The 22217-nt window shown below is 49.9% G+C and overlaps 1 protein-coding gene across 5 annotated transcripts in view; it reads left to right on the forward strand.

Moving 5' to 3' along the window:
* Positions 1-8647: 8647 nt before the first annotated feature.
* The window catches only part of PAX3 (paired box 3), an 81081-nt gene continuing 67511 nt past the window's right edge, over positions 8648-22217 (forward strand). For 2 of the 5 annotated variants that reach the window (XM_031050107.2, XM_005150219.3), the window contains exons 1-5: positions 8648-8758; positions 8897-9021; positions 9919-10154; positions 11531-11660; positions 12313-12447. In XM_031050107.2, coding sequence (XP_030905967.1) covers positions 8937-9021; positions 9919-10154; positions 11531-11660; positions 12313-12447 — 586 coding nt within the window. In that variant the 5' untranslated portion in view covers positions 8648-8758; positions 8897-8936. Of the gene's footprint in view, positions 8759-8875; positions 9022-9918; positions 10155-11530; positions 11661-12312; positions 12448-22217 lie in introns of those variants that run through there. The other 3 variants (XM_005150220.3, XM_031050110.2, XM_005150218.3) reach the window with 2 other exon arrangements.

Raw genomic sequence — 22217 nt, forward strand, 5'->3', positions numbered from 1 at the left:
GTTGCTTCTTATCTTAGTGCTCTTCGTTTGTAGCTCAGATTACCATTCACAGGGAGTCAGATCTGCTTGTGAGGTGTACATCCCAAAGTAGCTCATCATGGATAACACTTTGTATATGCTGCCTTTTGCAAATGATGGAAGAGGGAGCTGTCTGTGTGCAGACAGATACTACAGACTGAATAATATGAGTGTAGTTACATGGTTAATGTGGATTTTCAGTTGTAATCTTACTTCGCTGAGTGATTTCACTGGAGTGGGAGAACTGTTCCAACTGGCCAAGACTGCTGGTTGTGCAAACAGACAAAATCCTGGTGAATGGGAATTTGAGGGGTGTGTGAACTACAAGTTCCTCTGTGTGCTATTGTGTATCAACACCTGGTGCCAAAAGCCTTTACTTAGGGGAGTAGTCTATGTGAATTGCGAGGGAAGGTGCAGTTGCAGCTCTCTTGCTCATATCCATGACTGGCACAGTCCAGTCTCTTTCCCATATCCCTGTGTTCTGTGTCAGTGAAAACTGAACAACTGCTGAAGAAGCTAATATTTAAATCTGAATGTGAACGTCATTCAGAGGAATGATTATTCATCTCTGACCTGCAGGCTTAAGCATAAACAGTGCATTTGATATTAATAGGTTGTGGATATGTTTATGGACATGATACTGAGTGTCTAATATTCACTGGAAATAGAAGCATAGGAGAATGGTTTGTGTAACTTTGTCAGAGCTCTTTGTATGCACTTAAATCCTGAGCTCAGTGGTCGTTTTCCCTGTGTTACAGACATTTTGTGGATAGAGTGCTCCTGGCTGCTCTACTAGTCTAGAAAATATGTGACACCTCACTGGAAGTTAGTTAATTTTCTTAGCATATTATATTGCCAAAGAAAACATTAATCTTTATATAAAGCTTTGCTCATTTAAACCACATCAGAGGTGGCTTCCTGTCAGTTGTCCGTTTGTGCGAGATCTTCACAGAAATATCACAAGTGTTCCCTTCATGTTACAGATGGTTCTAGGAAGCGATGGGTCTTTCATGGCTATGATTTCTAATGTTTATGAAGGATGTTTAAATTTGGTGGCTCACTTTTATAAAAGCTAGAAGACCCTGCAACTTATTTTATACAGTATTTTATCTGGGAGCATGCAGAAATTGAGATCTTTGGAAGAAATGTGACAACTGCATTAGCAAGATGCAGTGTCTGCCATGGGGGATATATAGATTCATACTAGACATATTCAACTATATTGATCACTTTAGCATAAAATGCTTCTGCTTATGTTACAGTGAAGGAGCAATGCTGGCCCTCCATTTAGCATGTATCTCTGCTTACTGAAACCAGTCAGGTCTGAAGCTCTAGCTCTGAGCTTCTCTCAGGCTTACTTTTCACATGCTGTGCAGATTATGAGATTTTGAATCCAGGTAATCGTATTCCCTTACAAATAGCTTCAGTTGAGAAATATCTCAGTTAGTTTAAGGAGATTTTCACAGTAAACAAATACAGTGAGGTTGATTTGTCTCATTGGAACATGAGATTTGTGAGGAATAGCTGGGAAAATAATAATAAAAATTACTAGTATTATCATCATCATCCCCAAACCTACTCCTTATTTGCCAGGGAATCTAAATCTTAAAGTGCATCTCATTACAGGTCCAGCTGCAAGTAATGTTTCCCCATGCTACCCCTTTGTTTAACCATTGAGCAAAATCTAACAAATCATTTTGGCTATTATTTTGTAATCTTTTGCTTAATAACAAATAGCAATAACAGCATTTGGGGTTTGGAGGGTTTTTCACTGCTGAAATATGAGAAATATGCTTGAGATAGAAATTGAAATTTGCTGTACTTTAAAATTGGAAAAATTAAGCTTTTTATGACTTAGAAAACATGGTGGTGAGCCACAATGCCAGCTTGATTTCCACGTTGTAAATAAGGACTTGTTAGTCGGATGGGTAATATTAGGGGGCAGAAAAAATATTCTGCTGTGGGGGAAAAAAAACCCCAAACTATTGAAAACTTTCAAGTAAATGAAACCTAAAAAGTACAATAGAAACCAGATTTTCTTTAGTCGGTTAGCAAATGATTCTCTCTGAGAATAAATATAGATCTCCTAGTACTTCTGAAGTATCAAAACCGCATGGAAAATAGGTGAGATTATAGTTGTTCTGGAAGATACTTCTGCTTTCCTTTTGAAAGACAGGGAAAAGCCTCTCTTTGGTGGCATCACTCAAAGCACTGTTCCAGATATTAGCTGGGCCATGCCGCCCTCCAAGCCCCGACCCTAATTTCTTTGGGGGCAGTTGTTTCACTTTTTGCTCGAGGCAGACCGCCGGAGCAGCTCTGCTTTTGGCGCCAGGACGTAGGTGCCCGCCGGGGGACCGGGCTCTGTCCAGACCTGCGGGCTGCTATCCCCGGAGCCGCCGTGAGGCTCGCCCCAAAGGGACGCCACAGCCTGTGGTGGAAGTGCCGCAACCCCAAATCCTGCGCTGTTTGTTCCGTTATGTTGCAGATAGACCCCTGGCAGGGACAGAGCCGCGCTCAGCGGGCAGCGGGTGCTTTCATCGGAGCACGGGACAGGTGGCGGAGCGGAGCAGCGGCACCAGCCGGCCCCTGGCCCCGGCAGTGCCCGCTGAGGGGAACTGGGGACACTCCTCGCAGTCCCCCCCAGCGGAGGACGGTGCCAGGAGAGCTCCGGCCAGGGCAAGAGCACCGCTGCGGCCGGAGCCGCCGCCGGGAGCGGCCTCGCAGGACAGCCACGGAGTGAGGGGCTTGGTCTGCGTCCACCTTTTCTTCCTTCCCTTTCTTCCCCTTTTATTTCTATTTCTTGCTGGTTTTCCTTCCTTCTTTCATTCTTGCTAGCTCTTTTTCTTTCTTTCTCTTTCTTCCTTTCTTCCTTTCTTTCTCTCTCTCTTTCATTTCTCCTCTCTATTTCCGTTTCTCTTTTCCCAGATTTTAATCCAGTTCATCCTTAAAAAGAAAAAAGAAAATAATAAGCGGTGAAATCATATAGGTGTAGGAGAAATACGGATTCGTAAATACAATGTCTGTGATACTAGGGCTGCTTTCCCCTTAATATCGTTAATTCCTGGCTCCATCATGTTGGACAGCAGGGGGGAGGGAGGCATGTCCGGGATGGAGGGCTTAGGTGCTTGCCGGTGCAAAATACATGCTGGTAGAGCCGGAGTGGGCTACGCTTGTTCGTCATTCCGCCGCGGTGAAAACTCGTTCCGAAGACAAATGCATCAACTAGAGCCTTGGGTCCGTGAAGCCTTCACGGTCTCTTCACTTCAACAAAACTCCAGGTGGAAATCTACTGTGATGCTGCTGGAATTAATCGCCACACGTAGTTAACCAGGATTAGACACTTCGCTCCGAAATGGGGCTGTTAACTCCCAGGAGGGGAGGGAATGGGGGGAAGGGAACGCCAATTTCCCCTCCAGTGGGTGCGACTCGCAGGTGGGAGCAGTGGTGGTGTGGGAGCAAGGTGGGTCTCCCCTCCCCAAGGTGGATCCGAAATTTGGTTGTGATCCCTAGAATCCCAAATCGGTGCGTAACGCACGCCTTTCCTCCCTTCCTTCAGCAGGGGAGGCCCAGCCCGCTGCAGGAGTCCCTAGCCGAAGCGCACACGCCGCCGCTCCCTCTTGTCCCCCAGCCCCGGGACCCCACATGCATCTCTGCCCTCGTTCCAGCAGGCATGTGGTAGTGTGGAGTGGCAGCTGTAGTATCGCTTACTGGAGGGCCTGGTAGTAATCAGAAAGGTGAGGATTTGGTGAAATACTTGTTGTATTTATTGCCAGTTTACAGGGAAGGAGAGGGCGGCCGGTGCCGCAAGGGAGCCGTTGGTAGGGTTAAGTGTTTCGCCTTGTCCTATAGCCAGCTCTGCCGGGCTACCGGGAACTGCGTTTCGGCACTTCCCGGGGACCAGCTCCCAGACCGGGGAACGGCCGATCCCGTAGGCCACACCCGTCGGGCGGCGGGGAGAGGAAGCGCTCACTGGGATATTCTCTCCCTCCGGGGCCCAGATGGCGAGAACTACCTCGGATCTGCCCCGCATGGAAGCGCTTTGCCTTAACCCGCCAGATTTCCTTTCCCTCCGTGGTCCTGGCAGGAGTAATCACGCTGACATACACCCGGAAGAAAGTGCCTCCCCCCAGCACCCCCGGGCAGCGGGTCAGAAGTGGTGCCCGGGATCGCCTCAGGGAGTTCGGGGGCTATGGGGTGTCCTGTCCCTCGTCCTGTCCTTGCACACAGCTACCCTCGTGCCGAGCCGCCTCCTCTCGGGCTTCCCAACATTCTGTGGCTGTAAATTAATGAAAACGTAACAACTCGAGGGAAAAAAAAAAAAAAAAAAAAAAAGGAAAAAAATTAAGACGGTGCCGAGACGTGCGGATGGGACATAAAAGCGATGGAAAAAGGTTCAAAGCTTTCGGTGATGACTTTTCAACCTTTATTTATGTGCCTATTAATGCAATATCCATCATGGAGATACGCATCTTTATCCTTTCAACTGATATGCTGGGAATCAATTGGATATGCAGATTACATTTCATAAGTTTCCAAATGTTAATCTCCCCGGCTCTTTGCTGGTAATTTCTTTTTTCGCCAAAAAGTATTATGTTTCTGCCCCCCTCCGCCTTCCCCCCAAAAAGCCTTAAAACAATTAATCTTAAGGCTACTTATTTGCTAAGGCTCGGGCCCAAGAGCCGAGCGGAGGGCAACGCTTCTGCCCGCTCTGTCGCCAACCCGGGGCCTTCCCGGGGCACCGGCCCCCAGGCTCCGCCGGAGCGGAGGGGTCGCGGCGACGCCGGGGTTCATTCACCCCAAATCCCCAACTCAACAGGTAACGAATGTCCTTGGACACTACTGGGACCAGGAACGGGAGGTGGGGAATGCACCAACACGGCCTGAAGAAGTTTTCCTTGCGAGGGCTCTGTGCGAGGAGCTTATTTCTAACGAGGAAACTGGGCTGTACAGGGCTGGCTGCCCCAGTAACCGGCCACTTCCCTAAGTGCCACCGCCCGCGAAACGCCGCGGGGTGTTATCATCCACCGTCTCCCCCTCCGGCTCTATCCCCTCTCTCCCCCTCATCGCGCCTCCTGCTCAAAACAGGGAGGGGGTTTGTTAACTATTCGTATTACTCTAACCCCCAGACTGAAACAGTATTGAAGTTTTTGTGGTATTTCTACAACTTGCCGTCGGTCTCGGTCAACTCTCATCCAAACAACTCGACACCGGTTTGATTTAACTCTTCTCCGGTCCGTGGCAGCGGTTCCGTTCCCCCACAGTCTCGTTTGCTGCAGAGAGGACGCGGGTGGACCCGGTCGGATGGGTGAGTGGCTGCAGGAGCCCTGCGCCTGGCCCGCCGGGAGGTTGTGCTCCGTCGGGCACCGCACGCTGCCTCCGGCACCAACGGCCCGGCTTGGAATCCTCAAAAGCTCTAGAGGAGTGGGAGGAGGAGGGAAACTTGTGGAAGGAGAGGTACAACAGGCACTGGGTGAAACCGAACCGGCCCGAGCGGCCCGCGTCCAGAGCTCCTGAATCCATGGGTTGCTTGGGAGGTGTTCATGGCAAGGGCAGAGTGGAGCAGGAACCAGGGTGACCATACACACTGGTTATGCCAGTCTCTTCTTCTTCTCTTTTCCCTTTATTCTTTCTTTCTCTCCTCTGTTACACGTTTCTATTTAGGAAGCTACACTCTCCCCTTCACCTCCCCTAGAAGCTGTTAGGCAGAGAATTGCTTTCGAAATCCTTATGAGAAATTAATGTATGATGCATGAGCACAAACCAGGAAACACTATAATTGATTTATTTCTAACAGAGAGGAAAACAGTAGTGTTTATCGTTCAGAAATGATTGCTTGTGTTCTTAATAGCTCTAATTTTCACTGTCCATTTGATGTGCTGCAGGTTTAATATGGAGCATTTACTAATCCAATTAAAAGTGCACCTGGCCTGGAAGAGCTCTGTAATTAGCAGAAGCACTTTTAGCTATTTCCACTGGAAAACCGTGAAATCATCTCTGCTGGCCTAAAGGACTGTAATATGGGGGTGGGGGCGAGGAGGGGAGGGAGGAGCGGGGCTAGGCATTCCTGCCTCATCTTTTTCCCTTGCTTGTACACCAGTCCCCGTGCGGGAGGATGCGGGAGGCTCACCCAGGCGCACTCGGTGCCCAGTAGCGCAGGACAGCGAGGGCGAGACTAGGTGGGTTTCTCACCGGTTCCCCCTCCCGTCCAGGCGAGCCCGGCCCGGAAGCCTGTCCCGGGGAAGTGGGGCTCGGCCTTTGAGGCTCGGGGAAGGCTCTGGGCCGGTGGGTCCCCCGCGAATCGCAAGGGGCCGGGCACGGGGTGGAGGACCGGGAGGAACTGGGGGGGGCTCCCAGCCTCGCTGCTATCGGAGCGTCTACGGATCCGCCCTTACGGCGTGGGACCGGCCTTGCCGGGGCTGCCGTCCGCGGGCCCACGCGGATACATGCCACGTACACGGATGAGTGTCATTTGGGGACCGGGGGGAGGCGTGTTTAAGCGTAACTCACGGTAACTGCCGAACCCGTCTCCCACGCCGGGGGTAAGCAGCTCCTCTCCTCCTCCTGCCCTGACGAGGGGTCTGGATGTGCTCCATCCAGGGCGTCCATCCTCTCCAGGTGGACGTGGGTCACGGACCCAACATCGAGGTGGCGGCCACCAGCCCCTGACGCGGGGTGGGACGTCTTTGACTTCCACGCTCGGGGCCGCGGCTGTACCAGTGGGACGAAGGGTCAAAGGGCTGGTCGCACCATGTGCGCTCCCATGAGCAGCTGCCTGAGAGCGAATTAAATCCTACATAGCTTCGTCCTGATTTCTTTTTAAATAACACTTTTACCGTCGTTCTTCTCGAGTAAAGCACGCGTGGCAAGTAGCAGGGTGCGAGCAGCACCCGCGCAACGTTTCCCTAGCAGGCGGCCGTGCTCCGCGGCACGGCTCCGGCCGCGGTTTCACAGAGTTGGGTTTCCGCAAGGCTCGGCCGCGGTTTTCTCAAAGCTTCGGTCATCGGGGTGCTTTGTAAAACACAAACGCCGTGTAAAACATACGCTGAACTTTTACTGCCGTGTGAACTTCCTCTGCCAACCTGCTCGTGGGGTGTGCGGAAAGCTTCCCCGGGCAGAGCCGGCGGCTCCGCGCGCTCAGGATCTGGGGTTTGATTTTTGCATTTAAAACGTAATGGAAACCGCACGGTCTGGTGGCCGGGGCGAGCGGGCTGGAGCTGGCGGACCAGGGGCCGGAGCTCCCCCGGCGTGCTGCGGAGGGACAGGCATTCCGGCTCCACCGCCGCGAGTACTCCTGTTGGGGCCCGTGGCCAACGCCGCCATTCCCGGGTCCCGGTGCCTGAGCCGAGCCGCTGCCTTGCCCTCAGCAGACGGATTCTTTCCTTATTCCAGCTCCGGATTTCTGCCTAAATAACACGAACTCCGGCCCTTCCCGGGGCCGATAGCAGCTCCGAAACGATCGCCTGGCCAGTAAATGGGCAGCGTACTGGGAGCATAGAAAACATTGTTTCCCTCATTTCAAAAGGGGAAACCTGAACGATTCTCATCCTTTTGATTGATTAAGGTCTTGAATAACTTGAAGCTCGGGAGTGACAGTTAGTGAATAGACTATTGCAAATAAAGAGCACTGTGGAAAGCTGGGCTGGCACTTCAGAGTGTAAAGGAGGCGAGTTTGCTGGCACTTACCAAGTTATAAATAAAAGGCCATGCACAATAGTACCTTCTCTAAGGACAGACAGTCTTTACAACACTCCTGGCGTCATATCCTGCTGTGGTCACTTCAGCTCCGAGGCAGACTTTACCTCTTTTATTTTTCCAGCAGTTTAGTTTGAATACTACAATAAATTCCTGGGAACAAACGCTTGTTAGTGAGACATCACCACGCACTACCTCGCACCCATGCACACACGCATATGCACACTCGCGCACACGCGTGTAACACAGAACACATCTAGTCTCATCGATTTTTAAAGGCAGAAATCCCCACGGACATCTCACTGGCATCTCTCGCTTTCGAAAGCGTCACACCGTTTGGTCCAAAGATGTTTCTTATGGACGACGAGAAATCTCGGTCAAAATAAGTAAATAGAAGGAAGTGTTTCTTCTTCTCTTAAAAAAAAAATAATATGAAAAAGCCTCAGGGAAGTTGCTCCTCGCTGCCCCCCGCCACTAGCGCTCGGCGAGCGGAGCCAGGACACGGAGCATTTCGCGGACAGCGAGGCAGGGGCTGCCCCTTAGTGCCTGGCATTCCGTCTGGGGCTGGAGGCGGCCCGGCTGAGCCCCGCAGTGACACGAGATCCTCACGAATGCGAGGGCCGGGCAGGCTCCTGCTGGTGCCCCCTCTCCGGGGCCGGGGCTGCCCTCGGGGCACCGAACAGCTCCCCGCCGCCGGGCGTTCTCTGCCCGCGGCGAGAGGGCTTGTCCCATACGGGCAGCGCGGGGCCGTGCCGTGCCGGTCACGCTGCCGTCGCGGCGGCCGGGGCGATGCGGGAGAGCCGTCCCACTCACCCAATCAGCGGGAGCGGCGCGGCCGGGCCGGGCAGCGGCGGCCAATCGCGGCGGCGCCGCCGCGGAGCCTCGCCGGGGACGGAGCCGATAAATGCTCCCGGCCCCGCGGCTGCCGCTCCCCGCTGCACCGGGGACAGGGACACCGCCGGCGCCGCCCCCCCGAACTCCCCTGCTCGAACTCCCTTCCCCGAGCCCAGCCTCGCCGCCCGGCGGGGCTCCTGCTCCAGCCCTCCCGGTACGGGGCAGCGAGGGTCACTGACAAAGGGGCAGCGGCGGAGCTGCCTCCTCCCCGCCCCCCGGCGGCATCCCCCACCCCCTCCCGGGACCGCTGCTGATTCGGTGGGACCCGCTGACAGCGCGGGTCTCTTCCTAGATCAGCCCTCACCTGGATATAACCCTGTCGGGCCGCCGCGATGACAACTCTGGCTGGAGCTGTCCCCAGGATGATGAGACCCGGGGCCGGGCAGAACTATCCCCGCAGCGGGTTCCCGCTGGAAGGTAAGGTCGCTCCCGCTCTGCTGCCACTCAGGAAAGGGAGAAGTACTCCGTGCCGGGAGGCCGGGACAAAGTAGCACCTCGAGAGCCGGAGGACGGAGGGCTGCCGGGACATCCTCACGGCTCATCTCCCGGGCTGTCACAGCCGCCGTCCAGCGGCAGGGCTTGAACAGCAGTTTCTCTGTCCCGACACTGGTGCCAGTGGCAGGTTTGTAACTTCAGGAGAGCTCCATCCCGGCCGGCGAGAGGGGAGAACAGACCGTGAGGTCGGCAGTGCAGCGGGTCCTAATTCCGCCCTTTGCAGAGTGAAGGGCTGCGATTCGGGGAGCGCAAAGTTAGGGTAAACTAGCGCAAAGTGAGGAAAAAGTTGGGAAAAAAAAAGAAAAAGGAAGAAAAGCCCAACCAAATAAAAGCAATGCAATCGAAATCGACAGGGACTCTAGAAGAGAGGGTACGTCCCGGCTGGGCCGGGCTGCTGCAAGTGTCGGTTCTCTCGCTCCAGGCCGCTGCGATGCGAGAGCCCCGCAGCACCGGGGAGCCCCGCAGTTCCTGCCCGGGGCAGGACCGGGGCCTCAGCCGCTCCCTTCGAGCCGAGGGCCGGCCCCGACCCGCCCGGGGAGACCGCGGGCCTCCCGTCCAGGTTCCCTCTTCTCCTCGGGAGTCGGGCAGGCCTTGACTCCCGGCTCCGGTGCTAGCGCAACAGGTGAAGCGTTGCAGGGTTGTAGTCGCCGGCGGGCCCCGGGCGCGCTGCGGGGCGGCCGGAGGGGGGGGCGGCGGGGGGGGCGGGTGGCGGCTAGTTGCCTTACAGAAAAAAACAGTAACAAAAAGAAGACCCAGCAGGGTCCGAAGGAGACGTTAACGCCATTTCCCCCTCCTGCCTCCCCTCCCCTCCTTTTCTAGTCTCTACTCCTCTAGGCCAGGGCAGAGTCAATCAGCTCGGAGGAGTGTTTATCAATGGCAGGCCTTTACCCAACCATATCCGACACAAGATAGTGGAGATGGCCCACCATGGCATAAGGCCCTGTGTCATCTCTCGCCAGCTGCGAGTGTCCCACGGCTGCGTCTCCAAAATTCTCTGCAGGTACCAGGAGACGGGCTCCATCCGGCCGGGGGCCATCGGCGGCAGCAAGCCCAAGGTGAGCCCCTCCGCGCCCGCCCGAAGCCGGGCAGACCCTGCCGGTATCCAGACGCGGGTGGCGGCACCGTGGCGCTTGCTGGCGGGAGGCAGCACCCCGGGAGGGCCGGGGGGACCGGGCGGCTCCAGAGTGGGCGCAGGCAGTCACCGCTCGCAGCACCGCCTGTTGCTCTCATGTTTATCAAAGCTTTAAAAAATACAGTTGAAATTCGTGGCGATGGCTTTGTTTTGATTTTGGTTTATTAAATGATGAAAACGTTATTTTAAGAAATAATTTCTCAAACGAAACTAAGGCGGAAGGGGTCGATTTCTGACCGCCTAGATGTCCGGAGCCCCGAGAGCCCCACGTTCAGCGTCGGGAGGGCTCGGTGCCCCCGGGCCGCTGAAGCTGTCGATCAGATGCCAGATGCTTGCACAGCGCGGAGGGATCGGGTCCGCTTTTCCTTCGCTGGGAAGCGCGAAAGATTTATCCATATTTCTGCCTGTCCAATCTGCCTGCTGCTCCTTCCCGGCTCTGTTTATTTTTCTGTCTTCCCCAAAGCTGTGTATATTTATAGCTACGCCGCTAAAAAGTTTGCGCTCACAATAATGCAGGCAAATATGGATCCTTGTCTCAAGATCAGCCTCCTCCCCCTATAAGTTTTCACTCCCACAAAAGCAAAGGCTTGAGTTTCTGACTAAAGTTGATGCTATTTTATTTTCCCCCCACTTTGCCACTTCTAAGGTAGTGATGCCTGAACTTTACCTTTCGGTGTTAGGACTAGAGATAATTTCTTATAAGCGTGTTACCCGAAAGAAAGACTGTTTCCAGCCGGGAACCTTTGTTTGGTTTGGTTTCGTCTGTATCTTAAAATCATGAGGCCATCGAAGAAACCCCTTGGTACTTGGAGCTCTCAGTCATTAATTTCGCTACTTTTTATTTGGGGCTGCTAACTTTGTCCAGCCGAAACTTCCCTGACCTGGAGCCTCGCTGACAAGGAATCCTCCTCTAATCGCGATCTAGAATTTCCCCGGGACTTTCTTCTCGGCGGCATGGCAGCGGGTGCTGCCTGAGCTGGGATTTTCCTTGCCGAGGGCTCGATCCCTCCTTCCTCTGTAATCCCAGAGGATTCTCTTGGAACTTTCGTTTAAACCGAGGGGTTCTTGTTTTCCGCGGACTCGTTGTTACCTGTTATGTCCCCTCGGATTTTAACCTGCCCTTCCTCGGGATGTTTTATAACGGGTTTTTAAGCAGGGCTGCTGCCGGCTCTCGCTGGTAGCGGTACGGGGCAGTGGGGAGGCTCAAGCAGCCGCTGGGGTCCCGGCGGCGGCAGCCCGGGCTCCCGCGGCTGCTCCCGGCCCTTCAGACTGTGTCCGTTCGCCTTGTCTTTACTGAAGCAGGTGACGACGCCGGATGTTGAGAAGAAAATCGAGGAATACAAGCGGGAAAACGCGGGCATGTTCAGCTGGGAGATCCGGGACAAGCTGCTGAAGGACGGTGTGTGTGACCGCAACACGGTGCCGTCAGGTACGGGGCGGCGGGGACTCAGACACGTCCCGGAGGGCCGGGGCTGGGGCCAGTACGAGAAGGGCAACGTGATATCCGAGGCAAGCCCTGTGCCCGGAGGGATAGGAGCCCCGGCCGGGCTGGTGCCCATGCAGTGGTCAGCGTTATCATGCTAGTACCGGCATACGCGTTACGGGGTCATTCCCGCGCTCGGCGGGGGTGTTTTCAATTAGATCGCAAATGCATTTCCCTCCCCTCCTTCTCCCTCCGCTTGCCCGCCGGGCTGCTGCCGCCGGAGGGCTCGGGGCTTGCCGGAGACCCGGCGCTGGGAGCCGTGTGCCGGTCGGCTGTTGTGGGGGGGGGGGAGGCGGCGCGCACGGTGCTGCAGCGGTGTTTGTGCGGGTATCTGTGGGCTTTCCTCATCACCAGTGCCTGGGCTTCGGGGAAAGAATCTGGCCGCTGTGCCAGAGCTGGAGCGCTGTGCGGGACGGTGCCTGTGAAAACTCCAGCGGGGAGGGAGGGCAGCGGGAGGCTGCGCCCCCCAAAGCCCTGAATGGCAGTGGCCGGGGTTACACGGGGGCAGAGGCATTGCTGGGGCTCTCTCTCCCCGGTCCGGCCGGCGCGGGGGGCTGCTGAGGACGAGCCACATCACAGCTCTGTGCTCCCCCCGAAGTGAGCTCCATCAGCCGCATCCTGCGGAGCAAGTTTGGGAAAGGCGAGGAAGAGGAGGCTGAGCTGGAAAGGAAGGATGTGGAGGAAGGCGACAAGAAGGCCAAGCACAGCATTGACGGCATCCTCAGCGAAAGAGGTATAGTCCCATTTCCCCCTGCTCTGCGTGGAGTTCTGAGACTGGCCAGTGCCAGCCTCAGGTGCTGGTGGGTGTCACTCACCTTCCCCCAGGGCTCGTTTGTCCTGGGGCCGGTGCAGCAGATGGCATAGGGCAAGGAGTACGGCTGTCCCATCCCATCCCATTCCATCCTGTCCCCGCATTATGACCCTGAACTGTGTGGGAATGGCGCAGAAGTCGGGGCAAAGATGGGGTTCGTCACTGGTTTGGCTTTCAACAGCAGGGATGGGGCCAGGGAGCAGGGAGGGCTGGAGCCGGCAGTGGAGCCCTGGCACGGTGACGGAGCTGCTTTCCCAGCCCAATCCTAGCAGAAAGCTGCAGCTGCACAGAACGGGTGCTTGAAGCCAAAGGCCATGGTGTCTCTAGTCTCTGCAGCCGTGGGCAAGGCAGAGAGCCACAGGTTTAATTTCTTCTCCTCTTAAAACTGCTGGGAAAAGGTTGTGTTGGTGCTTGGCCAGCGGCTGCACGGAGGTTGCAACCTGAACAAGGCAAAAGCCTGTTCTGGGGCAGCCACTGATGCTACTGCAGTGGTGCCCGGCTCTGTGCCCAGCTGGGCCAGGGCAAGGGACAGACTAGGGCCTTGACTGGGCTGCCTGTGCATGGAAGTGGCTGCCCAGCACATGCACAGGCACTGGAGAAGGCGAGACAAAAGTACCAAATGAGCTGGTCAAACATTTGTACAACTTTTCCAGCTTTTACAAAGAAGGCCTTCTATACACAATCTACACTTGGAGATGAACTTGGAAAACAAAGAGGGGGGAGTCCATTGAAACTCACACTTTGGCTTTGCACAGACAAAGCTTCAGCTAGCAGCAGCTTGATGTGAACAAAAGAAGGCAACCTTTTTATAATTCAAGGAGAAAAGAAGAGAAAACAGCCCCACAAAAGGCTGAGAAAAGACATTATGGGCTTGCAATGAGGGATGAATTATTCAATGAGCCCCTAATAGCTGATGCTCCACGCAGTTTTATGGACTCTCCACTGTGGAAAAAGTAGCTGTTTTTACCTAGAAAAGTTTCTATCATTTCTAGACATCTGGAGGTGCTGAGTGCCATTCAAGAAGGACAATTGAAACCTGTGCTTTAGCAATCGGGTATCTCCTTGTTGAGTAAGAACAAACCTGCGTTTCCTAAAACTTAGTTTTCAACTCTGTTATTTAAGTGTTCAGGAGCTTTGTAATACAAACAAGTTTGTAATACAAACAGGCAGAAAGATGCTAAGGAAGTAAGAGATTTTTAAGGCCAGAAAGCAGTTTGAGTGCCCAGCCTAGCTGCCTGTATAGGGGGACCCCTCTATGGGTCCAGAGTTGCTTCCAGTGTTTCCTTCTACAGAGGAATTGTTCTGAGATGGACATGCACCAAGGGAAAAATAGCTAAACTCAGTGCCCTAGCTGTTAAAATAACTAGTTCTGCTTTCCCGAATTTCTCAACAGAGATTAGAAACAGAAGATAGCAAGCCTTGGTAACATCCCTGCTTTATGGAACAAACTGTAATTAATAGTGACAGCAGAAGAAAAAATATTGTATAAGGTAGAACCTACCCCTCTACTTCTCTTTGAAACAGTCTTCTGATTCTTTGATTCTACTCTTTAAAGCATGGCTCCTGATGTACCGTAAATCAGTGTCTGCGCACACGGCTGTCCATCCAGCCTGGTGGAGCCCCAAGACTCCTGTGGGAAAAGCACTGGGACTGGCAGTGCCTTGGTGCAGGCAGGGACTTGCTCATGCTCCCCAGCACGGTCGTATGAGGAGGCTGCATTCTGTCCTCTAACATAACCTCTCCTTCACTTTCTGTGGGTGGAAGTGTCCTACTTTGGTTCTTTTGAGTTTAATCAGTGGCAAAACTGCCCTTGACTAAATGAGGTAGTGCAGCCCTATCCTGTTCTTGCACATGGGGTTTTGTGCTGGGTGAACATGGCTGGCCAGTTCTGTGCAAACAGCAGTTTGATAATCCTGTCTGTTCAGTGACAGGACTGGGAAGGTTTGGCATTTGGAGGGAGAGCGTGCTCTTCCCCACAGCAGCGCGTGCCCCCCTCCCTGACTAGCAAGCTGTTGCTTAATCTTATTACCGGAGTGGCCAGGATGCTGCGGTGTGAGAGCTGCTGCCCAAGAAAGGATTTATTACCATACACATGGTGTGTGTATAGTGTGGTACTACAGGGACAGCACTCCAGTGAACTCATCACATAAAACCCCCACCCACAATAAAATAACTCCACTGCTACTTTCTGTATCTGGCCAACAAAAAAGTTTCTGTTTTGACTGCTACTGCCAGCAGAGGACCTTTGATTTCAGTCCATCTATAAAAATCATCAGGTCAGATCCTGCTCTTTTATTGAAATAACTGGCAGCTTTTCTGAGGATTTTGATGCTGCAGGATTGTAATTGCCAGCACCCACCAGCCCGGTGTGGCAGAGGATGCCTGCCTCTGAATGCCCTCTCTGAGGCTAGGGTTGATTTCCGTATGTCCGAAGGGTATCCTGGCAGTTTGCAGCAAAACCCCTGCATGATAGCTCACTGCTGAGTGCCCTACACAGGAGTGCTCCACACTATGCAGTGAAAAAAGTGCCGAGTCTTTTGCAGTATGCGTGGGTTTTATAGTGCTGGTCTCAGGTGTCCCAGCAGCAGGAGTGTGAGCACAAGGAGATGGAAGGGAAGGCTGTGGGATAAGTCAGAAAGCAAGTCCTGGGGCTGAGTCCAGAGGGGGCAATTGCTCTCATGCTCAGGAGCACACATCCAGTGCTGGACACTTGATAATGTGTCCTGAAATCCCCTCCTTGACATGGGCGTTTGGGTGGCTCAGGGACAGGCTTTTTTTCTGAGGGCAAGAATAACAATTGTCATTTTAACAGTACCTAATTCAAGATCTGGGGAGTAATTACAGCAGAGTGGGATTAGAGAGAAAAGAAACATGACATTTTTGATAAACAGGTGGTAGAATTAGTATGTCATTTGGCTTGGGATTTCTCCCATCATGTATATATAAACGTAGGTAAACTTTCATACGTCCCACTGTGATTCTGTTTCAGCCTCTGTTCACAGACTCTTAAATATGATTCTCTGGCTGACGTTTACTGATGCCACACGCACATCCCACTTTGCAGTATTTCAACACTTCTGTCAATGTCACTCTCTACCCTGATTTTGGACATATATTTGATGAAAACCTTTGTTGTTGCAGTCTGTATCAGGAAGCTGATAATTCTATAATAGCATATCTGTATTTCTGCATGCATGATAAATTTCTCTTATAGGCATAAGCTATAAATAAAGAACATGAGAAACTTTTGTGCCTTTATATGGCACATCAGAGCATATTTTTAGCATAACCGCTACAGAAGAGGGAGCCGCTTGTACCTTTAGTGGGAGTTATGTACTGCATGGTTTGCTGACTAATCTGATAACTCCCCCTTCATAAGATAGCTGTTGTTTTCTGGCAGAAACCGGTGGCTTTCAGCGCACAAACGATGGGGCGTAGAGCTGGTCCTCGGGCCTGCTGCAAGCGGGCGGTGCAGGCTGGGGCTGGGGCCGGGACCCCCCTGCCCGGCCTCAAAGGGGGCCTCTGTTCCCAGCCAGCGGAATTGGCCCCCGGGCCCTGTCCTGGCGGATCCTCCCCCAGTCATGCGCACCCGTCGAAAAAGGGCCCTACTCATCCCAAGCCTCTACCCTTGGCTGTACTGAGAGCAATTCAGGCTACAGCAGACTAAATTGCCTCCTTTATTTCCTTCTTACTTTCATCTTGGACCAAACCCTTCCCCCCCTCTCCCTCCCCTTCCTCTTTTCTTTTTTTTCTGTGTGCCTGAGGCTCACATTAATACAGTTTCGGCACCACCCCTATTTTAGTATGTGTATGTGGAGTTTGGAGCGGGGAGGGGGGAAAGGGACCTCAGCACAAAAGGCCTGCTCAGCAGCTAGAAAGTTCAAGCTGCTGCTGCTTCTCTAGCTGTGTGATGCTTTTCCTGTTTGCGAGTTTTGAGAAACATTTTTGCTTTGTACTGTAATGGAATTAGGGGACAGATGCTGACTGTAAATGGGACACGCGACTACCAGCCCCTAGCTTAAATATTTAGATGCAATGTTACAATTACTGACTTGATGTACAGGCTTTGAAGTGGTGGCACATGATCTAAAGGGTAGCTCAGGCTAGATGGGATTGCAGATGTTTTGATTAGGGTTGGTCAGTATCATGCAGCCAGTTATTTTTAGGTTGTAAAACTAATAAAGGCAGTTTATTAAGGGACAGGATTAGCATGCAGGCACCAGATACTGCTTTGAGTCATCCCATTCATTTTGCCTTGTAGAGTGCTGAGTTAGTGGCCAGAGCATGGGGCAAAGTGGATGCCGAGTTAGATTTTGCTTGTGATTTTCTGATTCAGGGCTTGTGATTTTGCTGCAGCATCTTGTCCCAGGGCACCGTGGTAAGAGGACTTATTTGCTGTGTGAAATACTGTTGTGTCTTACACAAAGAGTTCTCCTACTCAATGTTCCTGGTAAAGATTCACTTACTGAATGAAAAGTGCTGACTGTGGCTGCAGGCAGTTATCTTCTTGAGACTGGAATTTCATCACTAGCAGGTTTAAGAAATCAGCTCATGTAACTTGAACAGAATTTTGTTTCTGAGGGTCTCAGGAACTGACAAGAAAATAGTGTTTAATTAAGAAAAACTCCTTATTGACTCCAGGATTTGGCTCAAGGCAGATAGTGCTAACAGTATTTTCTGTCTGTGTTTTCCCCCTTTCTTTCCTCATATCCCAGTAGTGTGTGAGATTCCAGTCCTGGATAGAAAAGCCAGGAGCTGCATGAGCACATACCAATGTAGGTGCTACCACACAATCCAAATACATTTTCTTCTCCCTGACCCATCATCTCTGTGGGATTCTGGGCCAGGCTCAAATCATTATTTTGAGCTAATCATAATGACTGATGACCTCAGCGATCAGTGCTGACCTCACCATCAAGCGAGAGCACAACGTCCCAGCAAGCTGAGTGCTTTCAGAACATTGCTAAATGTTTGTGTTTTGGGTGACTTCAGAGTAGAGTTCTGCTACAGAGATGCCAGGAGCAGCCTGTGCCCTCCTGTCTTGAAGGCAAGCTGTGGGACTTTGAGGAGAGAGCTAATTGTCAGACTAACTGCACACTAATCGCCTTACATAAGCGCTAGTCATACTTCCAGCTTTGGGAAGAAAGGGTATTATTCACTCTAGCAGTGTCTCTTTGAAGTAATATATAGATAGATCACATCCCTTTCTTGAAATGATGATTTCATTAATGGATTTGCATGTTTTGCCATCTTAGGGACACTTTATTCAACTTAAAAAGAGTTGGCACTTACTCAAACAGAACTGCTGTGAACATCGTTTCCAGTTTTCCTAATTGTGTGTATCTAGAACAAAGGCAAATGGTATTTTAGCAAGTGTCAGGATTGCTTCACACGCAGCAGTAGAGCAACTTGAATTTGTACCAAAGTTTGCATCTTATTTGGTTGCTCTGAAAATCTTAATAATCCAATAGTCTTGTCATTATTGAAAGGCTGAGGCAAGAAACACAGGTGGTCGACTTCAGTGTGGCTAGGACTTGATTCAGAAACGTGACTTTTATCTTTGGATTTCTGGATTCTCCTATGATCGCAAAATCTTTGACGTCAGTAGGAATTTACCATGGTAGAGATCAGGCTTTTCTTGAAACTGGCTCTACAATGTGCTGAGCAACTGCGGCTCGAGGGGGATATCCTCAGGTTTAGGATGTAAGATGGGTTTACTGGATCTGGTATCAGACCTCCAGTTCTGCAAATGCCCTCGTATGTGGGTAACAGTGAGAAGTCCCACTCAAAGAGCCTATTCATGTGTGTAAAGTTACTCATGTGGGTTGGGGCAGGCAGGAATGGGGCCCAAATTTATTCTGTTCTGTTAATAGAAAGTACCCTCTAAACAAGAATGAGACTCTAAGCCTGAGTGAAACTCTCTGGCAAAACTCTTATCGAGGGCAAGGATCTCTTCATCTGTGTTTACACAGAGGTAGTGATAGAATCAGCAGACAGACAGAAAGGGCTTTTAATTAGATAGATATAAAACTAATTAGCAATTAATGCTGAAAGTAAAAGTTGATGCTGATGAAATGCTTAAAACAGATTTTTTTTCTGGGTCTGATTTCAAATACTAATTTTCTTTTGTATCAGTCAAAGACAATGCTTTTATTTAACACTTACTTGGGGAAGTTTTAGTTTGATATTAGGTTTACTTATTGATAAGGGTTGGAACAGGGTTTAGAAAAGGAAGGCCAATAAAGTTGATAGTGATAGATTATCACGAGTCCCCAGAGCTGTGTAATAAAACTGCATTGGGAAATGAAGCAGAACTACAAAGTGCTCTCTGGTTAATTTAAGAAGAAATTGAGTGAAACGCAAAGCAATAAATCAGAGCAAGCCAGTCAATGTGAATTTCTCCATGTAAATGTCACTTTAAATCCTATGTAACAAACACATGTGGCTAGAGAAAGAACAAAATATAGAAATAAAAATATGGGATACTTCCAAGTGCTCCCCAAACACTGAGCTCTGGCTAATAAAAATGATGTATAGCAATATAATTCACCACAAGACCTTGTTTAGTGTAGTGTGAGCACAGCGTTTAACTTTACTTGCCCTGGAGTACTCCTGCCCCATGCTGTTAAACTAATTCAGTTTAAATCACTCTGCCTAGAAAAAAAAGTGAAACATAATGAAATTAAAAGTCACTGAGGACACATTAGAGTTAAAGTGTGCCGTGTGCTGAGATTATTTAGTTAGTGGAGTTTGATGTAATTGTTGACAGGTCATTTATTCATCCCAGTAAATAAAGATTCACGAACTATTACAAATGTGCATATATAACTACTAGGACAGTAAAAGGCAATTAAGCAGTCAGTTTAATGTCTTATCTTGCTGGTTGCTCTACAGTTGTTTTACAACTACGAATTAAAATTTGAAAAGGAAGTTTTCAGTGTCCCTGGCCAAATATTGATTAAGTAGTTGTTTGCTGATGCCATTGTGGCACATAAAAAGGCCAGTAGTGCTGCCCCTTGTTGTTCATCTTCCATTGTCACTGATTCGTAACCTCGGAGATCAAAGAAAGATCATTTCAGTTTATCTGTCTTGGAAAATCCTCCTTTGCTCCTAAACCCGTATGGATTAATGGCCAAATTGTCTTTAATGAGATGTGAAATTTGAATGGAATCCTTATTTTTCATGGTTTGTTCGATGTATGCACTCTACATTCTTCCAGTTTTGTGGAGGATTTTTCTTTATCATTATTGGATTTGGGTTTGTTTGATTCACTTTATTTTCAGTATACAGTGCACCAAAATTTTACTGTTACTGAAGGTAAAATATGTGATATTTAAATGAATTTTAGTAAAAGTAATTTTGTTTTATGTAATCTTTTTGATGAGTGCAACCTAAAGTGGAAAAAGAAAAGTTGTCTTTATATACTTAATCACATAGATAAACAGTCCAGGGCTGCCAATAAAAGAAAGGGAGTTTGAGGAGTGAGTTAGTCCTCTAGATTTGGCTCTCAGTATAGAGGGAATACAAACAAGCTTCCAGTATTTCTGTGTGCATTTTCTTCAGTTTTGATTTTATGGACTTTGCTTGCATCAGCAAGGGAAGTTGTACTGCTCCTCCTCTAAAATAAAGGGGGGAAAATCAGGTCAGCCAGGCTCTGCAGAAAAGCGAGCAAGAGTCCTTGAGAATAATCAGTTCCTTGTTGCATTACAGAAAGCTATACTTATTTCAGAGATAGTAGAATATATTCCACCACATCCTCAGTAGAAGAGGCTGTGCAATCTGGATGTGTTATGTTGGCTTGTAATTACGATATGAAGTTTCATCTGAATTGTAGGGTATGTGAGCATTAGATCCAGATCACTGGCATATCTGGACACAGAAATCAGCTTCACAAACAGAAGTAAGAAGCCTGGTAAAGCCGGAGAGCCTCCTCTAGTGTCACATTGATTTTTATGTGGGTGAGCCTCTTCTGCTGTAGTGCAAACAGAAGAGTAAAGGGATAAACCAGAACTTTTAAAACCAGCATTTTCTCATTCACTTTCCTTTCATTCCATTCTGTTTTCATTTTGTCTGGTTATCTCTGAATAGAATATCTGTCTATGCATGCTTTACAAGTACTCAGCTACTTCAGGAGACATTTTGCCCCAGAGTAACAGCTACGATTCTTTGAAAGCCTTTTAAGGACAAATTTCTTAAAGTCCATGAACTCAACTTGTTCGTTTGCTGGAGAGCTACATTGGGAACAGTGACACACATTCTACCTTGCTTTCTTTTTCTTTTCTTTTTCCTTTCCTGGTGGATATTTGCCTGGATGTAGACTTTCCGCCAGACATGAATAATGTTTTTATCATGCACATGCCCATAAAAGGACCCGTCTTAAGGATTTTTTGCATTTAGGCAATGCTTCATATTGGATGTCTGATCCAAAATTGACTGTGTAGTAATTTCTTTATCAGATATACTGTCACATAGATCACAGTGGTTTGAATAGTATGAGGTATAAACTGCAACTGACATTTCTGCAAGCAGACAGCTTATTCAGCCCCCGTCAAATCTTATTCACCTTATTTAAATGAGTAGGACTGTTTATGCTGATAGAATCGAGATCTGTTCCATATACCAGACCAGAAGAGCAACAACAACTACAGCTCTTCTGGCAAAATTAGTCTCTTCTTTGTTAGAACGTAACCAATGTATAGTCCACATACCACCCCCCCAACCCCCCCACCCCCCCGTGAGGCAGTAGCACCACTCAGTGTAAGCAAATTGGACTTAAAACTACTTTCCATCTCTATGTCTTCAAGTGGCTCAGAGAAAGGTGGAGATGAATACAGACAGGTTTTATAAAAACCAGGCTAATGGAGTAGCAGGGAATGCTTCTACAGAAAATCCTTTTTTGCTGAAGGTGATGTGTAAGTTCAGGACTTCCTTTTAGTTTTGACCCAAGAGCTGGTTGTTTGATTGGGTGTGAGGTGCTGAGGGGTTGGAGTGTGAGCTGGGGGGATCAACTTTCCAATGAACACTCGGACACCTACCCAGCCCCTCGTGTTGGGCTGAGTGGCTACAGGAAACCTGCACAGAAGTAGCTGGAAGTCAGGTTTCCACTGGTTTCACTAGCAGTCAATGAAGTTGTTTTCAGAAAGCAGGCATTTTGACAGAAAAAAGGGAAATGGCAAATGTTTAGCTAAAGAAATGTGAGAATGGAAAGTGAAAAGCACTGCTTTCCCATTTTCACAATGAAATCATGCAAAGTATGGATTTTGGGAAAAAAAAAAACCACCAAAAAATCTCCACCAAAAACCCCAAACAAAAAACAAACCCCACAAAAAAATCCCACAAACCTCAGGAACTCCATTTACCAAGTTACAAATCAAGACTAACTCCACTTCAGCTGGGGGACTGACACTGGTGTGTGAGAAAGGCTAAATTAGACCATCAGTATTTCCACGTAAGCAGGGGTAGTTTCACATAACTGCCATCCTGCAAATTTATCTTTCCAATTCTAATAGTCCAAAGCCAGAAAATGTATCTGGGTAAGGACTGCTTACAGAAGGAACGATGCTTTAAGTCACCAAAGTTTTATGGTGCAGTATTCTGGACAGAGGGAGATTGACACTTTTTTCTGTACCTCTTTTAACACATGTAGTGCAGAGGGACAAACTGTATGCTCTAACCTTTCTTGCTGCCCATGG

The sequence above is a fragment of the Melopsittacus undulatus genome, chromosome 6, assembly GCF_012275295.1.
Source record: "Melopsittacus undulatus isolate bMelUnd1 chromosome 6, bMelUnd1.mat.Z, whole genome shotgun sequence".
Taxonomy (NCBI): domain Eukaryota; kingdom Metazoa; phylum Chordata; class Aves; order Psittaciformes; family Psittaculidae; genus Melopsittacus; species Melopsittacus undulatus.